General features: G+C 37.7%; 1 protein-coding gene across 13 annotated transcripts in view; it reads right to left on the bottom strand.

Annotated features, from left to right (window-relative positions):
- SLC10A7 (solute carrier family 10 member 7) overlaps positions 1–14,740 on the bottom strand; it is a 148,642-nt gene that overhangs the window by 126,119 nt on the left and 7,783 nt on the right. For 7 of the 13 annotated variants that reach the window (XR_007708167.1, XR_007708166.1, XR_007708168.1 and 4 more), the window contains exon 3: positions 9,103–9,178. Coding sequence is in view for 8 of the 13 variants with exons in the window: in XM_035549966.2 (XP_035405859.1) it covers positions 9,104–9,178 (75 nt within the window). In the remaining 5 variants the exon portion in view is untranslated. Of the gene's footprint in view, positions 1–9,102; positions 9,179–13,746; positions 13,884–14,740 lie in introns of all 13 variants that reach the window. The other 6 variants (XR_007708165.1, XM_050710242.1, XM_035549923.2 and 3 more) reach the window with 1 other exon arrangement.

The following is a 14,740-nucleotide window of genomic DNA, read 5'->3' as shown; positions in this document are numbered from 1 at the left end:
AAACACATTCCTTCATTTAGTCACAAAGCTGAGGCCACCAACCACCATGCTAAACCATTTGCAGCAGCATCCCTTCATGCAAGAGAGTCCAGGCCCACATGGACAAGTGGGCACATTAATAGAAGTCAGAGGAACCATTTTTATTGTTCATTGTGGAAAATAAACCATTTACACAAGCAACAAAGCTGTAAAGTTTGTCTTCTGAATCAGTAATTTAACACCAATCCTAACACATGCAACATCTAAGCCCTTCACTTATCGTTAAATGAAACTTAATATTAAATTAGCGTTTGCTTTGCAAGCCACCAGGTGAGGGACAGCAGAACCAGAACACAGCACGTCCCCAGGATTCAGGGCCAGCAAACCGCACTGCTTTGCCAAAAGGTAACCACTGAAAATGACCCCTGTACTGTGAATGTTGTCATCGTGCAGGCATTCAATGGAATTATGACTCCACAAGACACTCCACTGCAAACAAATCTCTTGTAGTTTTTTGAAGCTGTCACTTTAGAGTAAGTATTGCCAGTCTCCACCACTCTGCTAAAAGATGGTCTTTTGTTTTAAAGGCTGTGGAAGGGAGAGTAACATACTTACCTCACCAGTAAAAGATCTGCAATTTCTTTCAAACAGCTATAAAGATTAAAAACCAAGCTGACTTTTAGCAGGGCAGTAGACCCCACTCTCTGTAAATACTTTAATAAGAACATTACTGATTTGTTCAAACAGTGCCTATCCTTGCTTTGCAAAGGCAATGCATTTCATACAGCACTCCCTGCTCAATAAAGGAAGCTCTTGCATGCTACAATTTTACAGTGAATTAACCTGCAGATCAAGACAAATACAAAACCACCTTGCTTTAAAAAGCCATTTCTGTCAAGCATGAGAGCAACATCCTTTTTCTGTCCTGTTGTGAACAGCTTAAACGTACACTGAATGTCCCATAGCAGACAAAAAATAACCAAAAAAAATCTCATTTCCATGGTCACACCCTGTAGAATAGTGACAGCAAGGCCTCTGAAAATACTTAAAAAGACAAATCTAGGATGGCTGAGCAAACACAGTAAAAAAAAAAAACACATGACTATGAGAATTCCAGGTAGTTTCCAGACACAGTCCAGGCAGTTTGGCAGAATTTAAACAGGTTTTTTTACAACATTTTAGGTTATGGCACAGTTGCTACAAGCACCCCAGATTTGAGAAGGCTGAACATGCACAGCCTACAAGTTCTGCCACGCATCTTGCAGTAAATAATGTTATGCAGTTAAAAGATGCAGTATCTTTTATTGCATTTCCCTCATTTCTTTGCTCTACGGCATCTTTGCCTATCATCTTACATTTGGTTTGTGACCTCAGTGGAACAGATTTTTTTTTTCAAACACACACGGGGATAGAAACAGGGCCCTCACAGTGACTTGGTGAATAGAATAGTTCAGTTGGAAGGGGCCTTAAACATCATCTAGTCCATCTGCCTGATCTCTTCAGAGCTAACGTGAGGAAGAGGGAAGAACAGAGATCAATCGGTTTTAAACCCAGTAGTAAGGGACATAAAATACAATCCCAGAAATGCATGATGATGTGAAAAAATTCCAGGCTCCCAGGAGCGTAGGAGAAGGGCTTTTTCCACTGATCACCTTATGAGCCACATGAAAAGACCCTGCATTAGAAGTACTGGCAACCAGGAATAAAATTGATTCTTTTTTCACAAGTCTATATCACAAGTCTAATTCATCCACTGATACCTTACTGTAGTAAAAGAGCTCCTTGTCAAATGTGTCAGCAAAATCTGAAACTTTGTACAAACAGATGCAAAGAATTTGAAGGTGACACGTTCAGATTTGGGGATTTCAGAAGTCCCACTATTAGGCTGAATTTGCTTCCACTGAATTAAGAGCAGTGCTGAGTACCTTTGAAAATCCCATCTGCTCTGAACTGTTGTAATAGTGGATCTGTATTAGAACTACTCATGATAAATGAAAGCAGAGCAATGAGTGAGGGAAGGAAAAAAAAAATCCACAATCGTTTTAAGGTTACAGAAGACTTGAGATGATGAGGAACTCCAGAGATATCTAATGGAGCTGTGTGACTGGGACGCATTATAGTGATGAAATTCATATTGTAAGTAATAATTTCGGCTACTCCTATGCATTGATGGATATAAAATGCACTCACTATTCAGGGAAGAAAAAACCCTAAGTGTCAATAAATAGTTCAATAAAAACCATCTGCTCAAAGCACAGTAATGATAAAAGAAAAGTAAACTCTTAGGATACATAAAAAATTAGACCATAATACTAGAATATAGTGGGTGAATTTAATAGCACAACAGTTCCCATGTACATACAAGGCTTATGCTTACAGTTATTTCTTTATACTGCTACATGTGAAGTACAGACATTTTCCCTAAATTTGTCCTCTGACACCTACAGACATTTCCCAAAGACTTCACTGTAGTATCAGCAGAATTAGTTACATTCTCATCTAGAAGTACTTAGTCTACATGGGTAGACAAAATCTATTACTTAGGAAATAATAATAAAAAATTTTCATCACAGGTTTTTCCCTTTACAGTATTAAATTTTAAAAGATTGTCACTTCATTCTATTGTTTTTAAACAAAACCTAAAAATTATCTATTACTCTTTTAAGTGCTATTTAGAAATCAAATTTTAGATAACGTTGTTGCAAGTTTTCACTTATATTTAGAGAAGAAAAAACTATATTGTCAAAGACAACTAAAGACCAGGACACGTACAGTTCATTTGAAGATCTTAAAACAATTTTGTTTCATAATGTTCATGTGTTACCTTCCAAGGATAAACATTCTTGGTATGCTGGTGCAGTGTATGACTCACAAACCATTAGAGCTTGTTCTTTTTTTTTTTCATTTCAGGTTTTTTTAAAGGTTAATGTACATATATACACAGTTCAAAGAACTTTGGATATTTTTAGAGAAATCAATCTTTCCTGTGACTTTGAAGCACTGTTAGGGGTTCACCTTTGTGTTTTTACTTAAAAACAAAACAAAACAAAATACTCAAAAACAGAGGAATTTTCCAGTGTTTACTTCTCAGAAAGAACTTAAATGTTCTTTAAAATAGTTAAACTTCTTGCATGTTTTTATTTTTGCCAACAAATAGTTGGCAATAATAACAAAATGTTACTATTCTCCCCCAATTCTTTTCCAGAAAGGCTGGCTGTGGTCCTTTAAAATTTATATTAAGTTTTATGGTCTACATTTGCTTGATAAAAATAAATTTAAAAATCACTCTTAGAACTTTCTTCTTACTTCATATCTCACTTTGGAAATATGTTTATAGCTTTCTTCATTATATTCTATTGTATATTTCAAAATTTTGCCATACATATGCAACACTTAATTTTACAAAAGCCGTAACATCCTTTTGGAAAGATGCTACCCATATGGAACGTGAAAAAAAAAAAAAAAACACCACCTTAAAAGATTTTGTATAAGCTACAGTTTAACCAAAACAAAACAAAAAAAAAATCAATAGCTTTGTTGTGTAGGAGATAACAAAATAGCCAAAGTATTCTTCAATAAAATGAACTGTCTGCCATGATTTATCTGTACAATTGCATCACAGTTCTTGCCTGTTGTTATACTTTTCAAAAATATGCCATTAAGTTGCCATAAAAGTCATCACAAATGGTTTTTTCCTCCCAAACTGATAATAGACTTATAGATTTAATTGTCAACCTCTTTTCTTCATTACTGTGATTCTTAAAGAGAGTATGACATTAGCTGTCTGAATACTTTGTTGTAGTATCTGGCATTTCTACAGCATTTCTGTCTGAGGATCTGCAAGCTCTGAGTAGGTTTGTCTTTACAGCACCTTGAAATGCTGACATTTATTTGTCTCTCTTGCAGAAATGGATAGTTAGAAGTAGACTTTTAAAGAAATAGGTTTTATAATTTCATTGAAAAAACTACAAGATTTTTTCAAAGATGCCTAGCAGCTTTTGGTGCTGTCAAACACTAATGTCATTCAAATTCTGACCCTTCATGGCTCAACAAGAGCTAAGACCACAAGTGAGGCCTTCTGATTTTTTTCATTCCAATTTTTGTAACTAGCAAAGACTGTCCTCTTCACAAATCATGAGATTTCATAAACATTACTGATGGCAGAAATATTTAAGTAAATGAGAAAATGTCACAAAATTAAAAATTAGATTTTGATTGTTCATGGTGATACCTCCTTATTTTTACCAGTGTACAAAGATTCACAGAATGGTTTGGGTTGGAAAGGACCTTAAAGCCCACCCAGTTCCAACCCCCTACCACGGGCAGGGACACCTCCCACCAGACCAGGTTGCCCAAAGCCCCATCCAGCCTGGCCTTAAACACCCCTAGGGATGGGGCATCCACAGCTTCTCTGGGAAACCTGCTCCAGTGTATCACCACCCTTAGAGTAAAGAATTTCATCCTAATATCTAACGTAAACCTACCCTCTTTTAGTTTAAAGCCATTACTCCTTGTCCTATCACCACACTACCCGACAAAGAGTCCCTCCTCCCCAGCTTTCCTGTAGGCCCCCTTTAGGTACTGGAAGGCCACTACGAGATCTCCCCAGAGCCTTCTCTTCTCCAGGCTGAACATCCCCAGCTCTCCTAGCCTTTCCTCATAGGAGAGATGCTCCAACATTGTGTCCTTGTGTCCCTCCTCTGGACCTGCTCTAACAGGTCTATGTCCTTCTTATGCTGGGGGACCCGGAGCTGAATGCAGTGCTCCAGCTGAGGTCTCATGAGAAAGGGAACTTTTGTTGTTGTTGTTCAAATAAGCTTGATATGCACAAAATTAAATTCTGTACCTGACATAGGCTTTACTGATGAAATAAGTCTATTTGCAACAAAAGCTAGGAATGGGCCATTTAAGAAAGCTGTTTGCAGAGTTAACGGAAATAACCACATATAGGAAGAGATCACATGAGAAATGATGGAAAATTAGGAGCTAGAGGGAGAAATGGAGAGAAGAAACCAGAATTTAAAGAGTTCAAAGAACAATCCACACATACAGAGATCAGGGAGATGAGCTGAGGAAACCCAAGAATAGGTCACTGAGTCAACAGGTAGCCCTACTAGACACAAATTTTATTTCCACTCATCACAGCAAGAACACTTACTTCCACCCCATGAGAAGAAAGAGTAGCCATTAACAACCTTCCTCCTCCTCCAAAAGCCAAGATTTTCAGTAAGCACAGAAGGCTTCCCCCTACCACTTACATTGCTCATTTGCCAACACCTCTCAAGACAGAATAGCAGCTCGCAACTCATCTGGATTATGTAGGTAGATATTTCAACAGATATTTTGATCTCCACCATCTCTTCTTCCATCTCCCACAGCTAAATTCCTTGCAGTGCTGCATGTCAGGTATTTCCAAGATGTGGCACCTGTATCGCTAGTGGTACACAAGTTATTCTGAAGCGCTGGAGACACTGTCTTGAACAGCTGAACACTTCCACTGCTGCTGCTGCTGCTATCACTGGTGATATGTAAGGAAATGAGATTTGAAAAGCCTGTCTTCAGTCTCTTTTAACAACCAGTACTGAAAGTGAACTAGGCATTCCAGTATTTTCTTTGCAGCCACAATCTTCTGTTCTTCCACTCTAATGCCAACATTGAATTTCTCCTCCACTGACAGCAGAAAAAAAGTGAACACACCTATAAACTCTGCTACTGTTTTTCAGCCTATTTATCTGTTCTCTTTGCATTTCTCCCTTACACAGCTACAGAGATCTTTCTCCTCCTATAGTTCCTATGACCTTTGAAGAAAGCTCTTTCCAGTCCCCCAAGCCCCCCAATCACTCACATATCAGAGCTAGCTGAAGATGTTAATTTCCATGCTCAAACACTAAAATGCTTGGAAGCCTCTATCACAACAGCATGCTTCTCCCCACCTTAATGCCACAGCTACAGCAAGCAAAGGCGCCAATACTGGTAAATTGTATAGTTGCTATTAAACACTGACAGTTAAATAAAAGATTTTTAGTTTACCTGGGTTTACCCAAAATCCCAGAACACTAACTTTTGAAACAGTAAACCGTTTAATGAGAATTCTTAGTATTACCTTTGCTGATCACAAATTCCTTAGCCAGCAAAGGCAGAACATTTTATTTGCTGCCCTCTGGCATGTATCAACTAAAAAAAACTATCCTTGTAAAATTACCAAAACTCTCAATTTTAGCATCTCACAACCAAATTTTCTAATTGGTATACAACAAAATCCAGCTGATATGAAGCAGCTTCTAATGATGTAGACTCTTTCTAAGCACTTGACCAAATATTTAATCACCTGTTCCCAGAGTAACGAGTCTTACATAAGGCTTTTCAGCACTGATCTTCAAACACTCCACAAAGAAGTTGCCAGTACCCATTACTGCTAACCCCAGAGACACAATACCCCACTCAGTTTCACCCAAAAGGTTAATAACAGAGCTGAAAATAGAAACCATGTCTCAGCCCCACCTGAAAACTTGCCCCACCACACCACAGTGCCTGATACCTCCATAGGAATTACCTAAGTCCAAACTGGTATTTAACAGTCACTGCTACTTAAATAAAGAAAACCTAAAACCCTCTGTACACAGTCAACTACCATAACTGCCATATGCTGTCTCTCAAGAAATCCAGAGGTCTACACAGCACTTATTCAGGGTGTGCCTGCTCTCTATAGCGGCAGGACACTTCTGAGACTAATTAGCTCTTGTGGTGCTCCCTCACTATATTGCCTCTGAGCAAGCTCATTTATCTTCATATTACATTATGCAGTGTAGATACACCCTCAGACAGATCAATTTCTTCAGGTTGCGGAAGCACACCTGATGAAGCAAAGGCAATTTAAGGGACATTGTTAAGAACAAATGCTCTCACAGTACAATCGCTTATATTTCTAGTCAACTCCCACATTCATGCATGAGAATTGATTTAAATTAAAATGGGAAAAAAAGCGCATTGTTCTGCTCATGTGATAAAGAGAAAGGTATCAGCAACAGCTTAGGTGAAATGTGGCAAGGACAGATAACAGGCTCTTCTCCCCTAGCACAAAGGATGTGATTTGCTGCTCTTCAGAAGAAAAACTAATATTATGAATGACAGAGAAGCATCATATTTCAAAAACCTGCTTGCACTGGAAACTTGCTCAATTTTAGCAATAAATTTGCCACACACTTCGCCTACAGCAAACATGTTTAAAGGATGTTTCTCTTTTGCAAACATTCGTAGAATATCCAAAGTTGGAAGGGGACCCACATGAATCAGAGTCCAACTCATGTCCTACCTTCCTAGAGCCTGACTGAGAACTCACAGGTCCAAAGACCTAATTCTTGACTCACTCTGCCTCTGCTGTCAACAGTTATCTGTAAAAATCACTAACAAGGTATGCACTTTTACGTTCCTCCAACACCAGTTCAGTACAGAAGAATTAGAGGTTCAAGCTTACTTTGTCCATGACGTATACAATTACAACCTGAGCTTCCCATGATAGAATGTCTGGTTTTCAGCTGGTATAAAAAACTGACACATACACTGCACCAAAAGAATATTACCATATCAAAGTAAACTCTAATCATCAAGAAATGAAAGCATCTCTCTCACTCCTACACACAGATGCTTTATGATACTGTCTTCCACTAACCAATCACACCTTTTTTTTTTTCCCCAGAGGATCTTTTCCTTGTTCTGAGGATAGGACTGACACTGCTAACACTGAATGATCATTCGATAGCTCATTTCATCCTCACTGTTCACTATGGGGCATCTTATAATTTACAGCACCTAGATCTAGAATCACAACTAGAAAACTTTTTTCTCTTTTGCTCACTATGATGTACCTGAATGATTTCTTTACACTAATTAATCCACTTCACAGCACCTCCATCAGACAATTTTAAGATCCTTGTTTTCAGGTAGCAAAGTGAGACAGCAATGTGCATCAGGATTGCCCATAATTAGAGATGCTTGACTTGAGATGCTTTGGGTCCCTCTTCAGAGGATAGAGCAATTAAACAGCACTTTGTCAGTACAAAGTACAACTTCAATCTATTTCAGTGCTATCATGTGTTTTCAAAGCTGACACTAATCGGTCCCAAGAGTCTGAACTCAGAAAATGAGAAGTACACACCTAATGGCCATATTTTAAAAATGCAGTTCACCCAACCTCATGCAGAAGCTCTATCACTGAATTAAGAATTGGCTCTAAGAGTCCAGAACAGCACCACAACAATCCTAGCTTTGAAACCAACCTCTTCTAGGGTTTTTCTCTCCCTTCCTTATGCAGCATGTTTCATCCAGCTTCTGCAGTTACAAGGAAGCAGATCTAAAGGAAAGAACCTTATTAATTATCACACTTGCATTCATTTCCTAAACACTGGCTACCTGGTATTCCTAAAAATTGTATTTTATGGAGAAAGAAACAGTCTGAAATGACAGCACATGCCACTTTAAGGCAGGAACAATGTGACCAAACTGAGTTTCCACAGACAACCTCAATTCCAGCATTTCCTTTCTGTTGAGAACTTTGTATTACATCACTGACAAAGAACCCTGAGCTCCCAAAAATTTAATTTCATGCAGTCTCAAACAACGTTATAGGATTCAAATTCATTTTTGTGTCTCCATCATCTCACTTGCTACATTTGCAGCTTCTAGCTTGGGGAACTCCTACTACAGGGTCCCTTAATAATAGACACTGTTCAGACAAGCACTGCAAGGACATTTCTTCCTCCAAAATGCTAGTGGTCTATGAGATAACCAGTACACAGCATACAAACATTATACGGTTAGGAATTACAAAGCAACAACAAGCAGAAAGATGCTAATACCAATTTCTATCAGAAACATTTCTATTGCCTCAGAAAATTGAGCTTCTCTCAGCTTGACCAACGCCATCAGGTAACGAACGCATTGCTACTTCCTTTGTTTGACACCAACACAATACCCAAGCTTTAATTCAAGAAGTTTTCACAAACCACAACAGCATCACACTGCAGTTAGTGTTTTGCCACACAAGTTCATAATAAATGAATAACTATTTTTTCACACTTCTGTTAAAAAAAAAAAAACACTTTCCTGAACAAAATGAAAACTCACCTCATTTCCACCAACAGCTTTGGTTAAAATTACTGCAGAAGACACAGGAGGTGGCATGCAGCCTACAGTCTGCAAGCTGAAAACAACAAAAAGAAACATAATGTTCCTCACAGGTGGAAATACTATGCAAGGTAAAATCTTAAAATACCACATAGCTGAGCAAACACAATCAGTTTGCACTGCACTTACAGCCCTGTACCAGCTGGCATGATTTCTATGCTTTCTCTCACCAACACCACACCGAGGAGTCATATCACCATTTACTAAAAAACGCTTGATCTCTCTGCAACTTAATTTCCCTATACACATCACTATATTTACTATTCACAAATATATCTACACATATATCTCAAAGATAACTGCATCATATGTCCTAATGTAATTAAGTCTGTAGCGTGCTGAGATGCAGGTATCGATTTGGAAAAAAAGAATAAAAGGATGCAAATGCTTACCTTCTTAAAAAAAAAAAACTGTTTAGTGATGAAAACATTGACTACTAAGAAGTGCAAGAACAAGAAGAACCATGCCCACTATTTTAGGTTTCCACTACTTTGTTTTCCATCAGCCATTACTACAAAAAATATATATATCACAATTAAGCTTTTTATTTCCTGAAAGTTAAGAGGCCATCAAACGTTATATTTTTATATATGTTTTCACTTCGTGGTAAAGTCATTTGATTTCCACTAATAGAAATGTCAATAACTTTATCCAACATTTTAGAAGTCTAAAATATATCATCTGTCATTTCTTCCACTGTTTGTGCTGCAAAATTACCAATGTATATAGTAAATATTGTTGCAAAGTGAGAAATTTGTAAGCTTTCTTTTGTTTTAAATACAGTCCACAAAAAAGTGGGTATTACAAAACTGGTTTGTTTTATACATGTATTGAGAAAAAACAAGAACATACCACAACAGGTTATAATTAACTTAAGTAAAATAATCCTTCTGGTGGAGGAGGGAAGTACCACCTGTGCCTTCTGGTGGAGGAGGGAAGTACCACCTGTGCTGAGTTAGAAGGAACAGGAAGGCAGGAAATTAAATGATCTGTGAATTCCCCAAAACATGGAATCTAATTATGTTTTTAAAGTATTGGAGTTTGAGACAGTATTCTAGTTCAGAACACAATTACTAGTGGTGACCTACGTTGTACTTGTAACTATGTTAGTCCATCCCCAAGAAATGCAGTGTCAAAAAGCTATAGCAAACAGAAGCACTAAATCCAAACAACAGGGAGCATATTACAGTGCAATTGATATACTGCAAAAATACAAACAGCTTAAATAGAAGAAAAGGGTAAATGACAACAAAAGTATTCAGTCAGCTACAGACACTGGAAAAGGAAAAAGGCAACCAATGTAAGCATTATATAAATTCAATCCCACAAACTGCCAAGCACCACCTTGGAAGTACATAGGACCTCCAGCTTAGAGCGAAGTCTATGGAAGCAAGGAGTTGTCAGTGCTTGGCAGGATAGGCTCACATTGAAAAAAAGAGAAACACAGGAAAAAAATGGGCTGGAAAGTTTAGTGTATCCCCCCCAAATATATACAAAAATATACAGCAGATGAACAAATGGTGACTCTGATATCCATCCCCTCTATCAGCTGCAATACTACTATCCCTCTTCCTATGTGGTCTCTTGGCAGTCAGCTCCTTGAACTTCTCACCTGCACTAATAAGGGTGGATTAAAGTTCAAAGTTATCCAGAAAGGTATGAAATGTGTGCAAGTGTATTCATGTCAGTTGACAGGGATTTTCCACACTGTAAGAGGAGAAAGGTTTAATAACACAATCTCTGTGAACCTTCTCAAATTTTTAATAATATATTTGGAATTAAAAAATAAAAAGCATTATCAAGCTATGGTTCTAAATAACCATTATAGGAAAATATCTATCTACAAAAGTCCTGGTCCACTAGTCTACTAAATGGAAATACTTTTATTCATGTGTATCGAAACATTCATGTAAATAGCCTGACCACCTTTTTTTCTTGCTTTATATTAGCTATATGCAACACTAGCAATATACAAACTAGTTCTTCTAATAGCCAACAGATTATTACAGACCACCAAAAAATTGAAATATTCCACTCATTCAGGCAGTGTTATAAGCACTAACATCAGGGGTCTAAACCCTTGCTGAAGGGCAATAAATAATACCTGTTCTATTGATATACTGCAGACAGCTGAGTACTAAGCTCCAAATTCACGTATTTCAGATATGTAACTACCAAAGCTGTATCTTGTACTAGACTTTGCATCTCACGCCTTACCAACGGTGCTGGAAATGCTATATGCTAAGAGTAGAAGAGGTGAGCCTGCGCAAACACTAATAAGCTGCATCATGTTCTTTTTCAAAGAGATCCTGTCATTGCAAAATCTAGTCAGTTAACAAAAAAATGAACTTCAAAGATGCTTACTGATGTCAGTTCCTCCTCTATTTTATATATTTCAAAATAACTGCAAAACAAACCTCCTAATATCACCCCAGACACAGAGAAAAACAAAACAAAACTGTAGAAACAGAGATGAAAAGCCGGTAACATCTGAATTTGCCTCTCAAATAGCACAGCAAAATAGACTGTTATGAAGGATGGGAGAATCTACCACTCATTCTGAAGCAATGCAGGGAATTACCTGTGGGCTTGACTGTGCCCTTTAAGCATAACCTTGTCTAGAGAGTAGAGCAGAACTACAGTCCCCAGGTGTGCCACCCTGCCAAAAGGGAGCTGAACACTCTCGGGAGCATATGCCTGTTTTCCCAGGCCTTTGTGAGGGTGATCAGCCAGCTCCCACTAAAACAGTGATAAACATACACGATGAGGAAGTAACTTTGCCAAACCCCATTTTTGTTTGGTTATTTCAGTATTTTTAGAGAATAAAAACTGCAGCTGTGGGGCATTACGATGAATTCTAGATATATAGAGCAGGCAAAGTACAGGCAGTCCTCACTTCTTCTCTTCAGTCTACTTGCACGTACTCATATGTATATGTGTGAGTATCTGCTTTGAAATGAGTTATTTTAACTAATTAGAACAGAGCTGAATAGCTTCTCCAACAGACAGCACTGAAGGTACAGTTGCAGTGGATGTGTTCAGTGCCATGAAATAGCAAGTAGTCTAAGCGGTGTCCCAAAAAGCAGTATTTATCAAGAAAGCTATCTTTCAAAATAACCCTTCATTAAACTTTCCAATCTGACCATTCTTTAAAAGAAATCTCAACACAATAGATTTACTGTACTAAGATAAGATGTGGCCAAAGCAGAAATAGTACTCAAGGAACAGGTGCTTGCAAGACAGCTTGAAACAAGTGTACTAGCTCACTGGTAACACAAAACATGGCAACATGAAAAATTAGGCTAGTTTAGACTCCATGTGTAGCAAGGACTCTTTTTTTTCCTTAATATAGCTATATTATTATATTATTTCATATATAGCCATACATATATATTGTAGTTTTACATGGAGTTTTTTTTTGTGCACATAAAAGCTCACTTCCCTTAAATACTAAGCACAAAAGTGGCTCGAGCCATCAGGAAAGATGGGATGAGAAGTGCTGAAAAGAGGAAAAAGCAAAAAACCTTCTCATACCTTGCACTTCAGAAACTGAGACTGTCACTATGGAAAATCCTTTCTCTATTCTGGCTGAGGAAAAACACAAATTAACATTCTCTGCAACCTTGTTATTAGCTTGATGTACTAACACTGTTAAGCAAAACTAAGTACTTTTAAGTGATTTTGTCTCAGATTTCGTCTTCTCAATATCATTTAGACCACTTCACTCTTGGTGGAAGGCCTGGAGAAGGCCTTTTCAAAACAAAACACTCTTTTAGGCTCAGGCCTTGTAAAAATGTAAACACAAGGAGCTTTATCATTAAACTTTTAAAGATAAGGAACTCTCCCCAAGCAATGTTTCACCAAGCACTAAGAAACAACAGGGATTTTTAAAAGTAGTTTTCGAAAATAATTGATTTTATATTCACACATTCCAGCACAGCTGCATGGTCCTAGGTATTTATCTTTGATTCTGAAAAAACATTTTATTCTTTGGATTTTTCATAACATCTAGCACCACTGAACCATCAATACAACTTTGGAAGCACACACAGGCAGACTACACCACAGATTTAAAACATGTTGTTTTCATGGTAGCGTAGCTTCTGCTCATCTCAAATTTATTCCATCTTTTTTTCTTTCCCCCATTATTTAGCAAATACTGAGCCCCTATCTGTACACGTGCAAGAGATGCTCAGTACAGACTGTTTAGAAACAAAACAGAATACCAATATGTGGCATGTTTAGTATTTATTCACAGACTTATGGTTTTCTTCAGAATGTTTTCTTTTTCCCCCTCAGCCTTCCTTGAGACCCAGCACAGCACTTCAGAGGTGTTTTTGAAAGAAAAAGGTAACCTGTTGCAAGCTCTCTCCATATGAAACTAATTGACCAGATTTTCTAAAAATGATACCAGGTTCCTGAAAAGATAATTTTGTGCGTACTGTTTTCAACAACAAAGCGCTGTAGCACAAAAGCAAACAGCAAAATCTGCTCATAATATCTCTCCAAACACCCACTGCAGGACAAGCAGCCCTTTAAGAAGACAGCTACAAATATTGTTCACTCCATTATGTTTACACATACCCTTTTAAAAGCCATTCATTTATAGGTGTGATTGATAATAGCTGAAGAAAGAGCCATATTGCTGTTGGGAAGAACGCAAGTGTAAAAATCTGGACAAAAAGGTGTAGTTTCACGTGCATCAAAGCACTTGTCAGCTCCTGCAAAAGAAAAAGAAGAGAGGAAGTTGCAGTCATAACAGCTGAAGTAAGACCATATTCGTGCTTTTAAAACTAGGATTATCTTTATAATAGAAAGACAGCGCATGTCAAAAAGGCACCTTTAGGGATCATCTGATCTCCCCTTTAATAACAAGTACACCCAGACAACATAAAAGCTCTGTCTGCTCCTGGGTGTTTTTCCAAAAGAATTGTCCACTGCTTCAATAATACCATAGCTCTTATAACAACAGCTTTTCAGCAGGCAGCCTCAGCACTGTGCTTCAAAACCGTTGTTAACTATGCTGACAGCCTGTTTACTTTATTGACTGCTGATATCAAGAGGAAGGAAAACTTGTAGTTCTGGGTGATTTCAAGCTTCCCTAGTCTGAAGAGAGCCACAGAGAATGTGATTCTCCTTTACACCACGAAAAAGGGATCCTGACATTACAATTAAAATCTAACAAACAAACATAAAACAATCCAGTGGCAGATTTTGATTGTTCATTGTACCAACTGATAGGAAATTCATACAAAAATATTAGGCTCATGTAGAAGAACTAAGAAAGAACACCAAGGCTATGAAAACTTATCAACGGTTAACCCATAAAATGCAGAGAAATAAGATGCAAAACAGATTAGAAGACTGAGGAAATAAATAAAATGTTGCTGTTACACGGTGTCTTTCCTCAAAAGCAGTAAGAGCTCTCCAGAGAGGAGATCAAGTATCCTTACACAATATGCTCTTCAGTTAGCTATGTCTCTCTCTGTTTCTGTTTTCCGGGCACTACAAGAATCTTCTGTAGAGTTTTCAAGTATCAGAGAAAAGCCTTGTACATTTCAGCTCCCATATATCAAGA

Source organism: Cygnus atratus, chromosome 4, assembly GCF_013377495.2.
Source record: "Cygnus atratus isolate AKBS03 ecotype Queensland, Australia chromosome 4, CAtr_DNAZoo_HiC_assembly, whole genome shotgun sequence".
In the NCBI taxonomy this organism is placed as follows: domain Eukaryota; kingdom Metazoa; phylum Chordata; class Aves; order Anseriformes; family Anatidae; genus Cygnus; species Cygnus atratus.
This window is presented reverse-complemented; position numbering and strand designations above follow the sequence as displayed.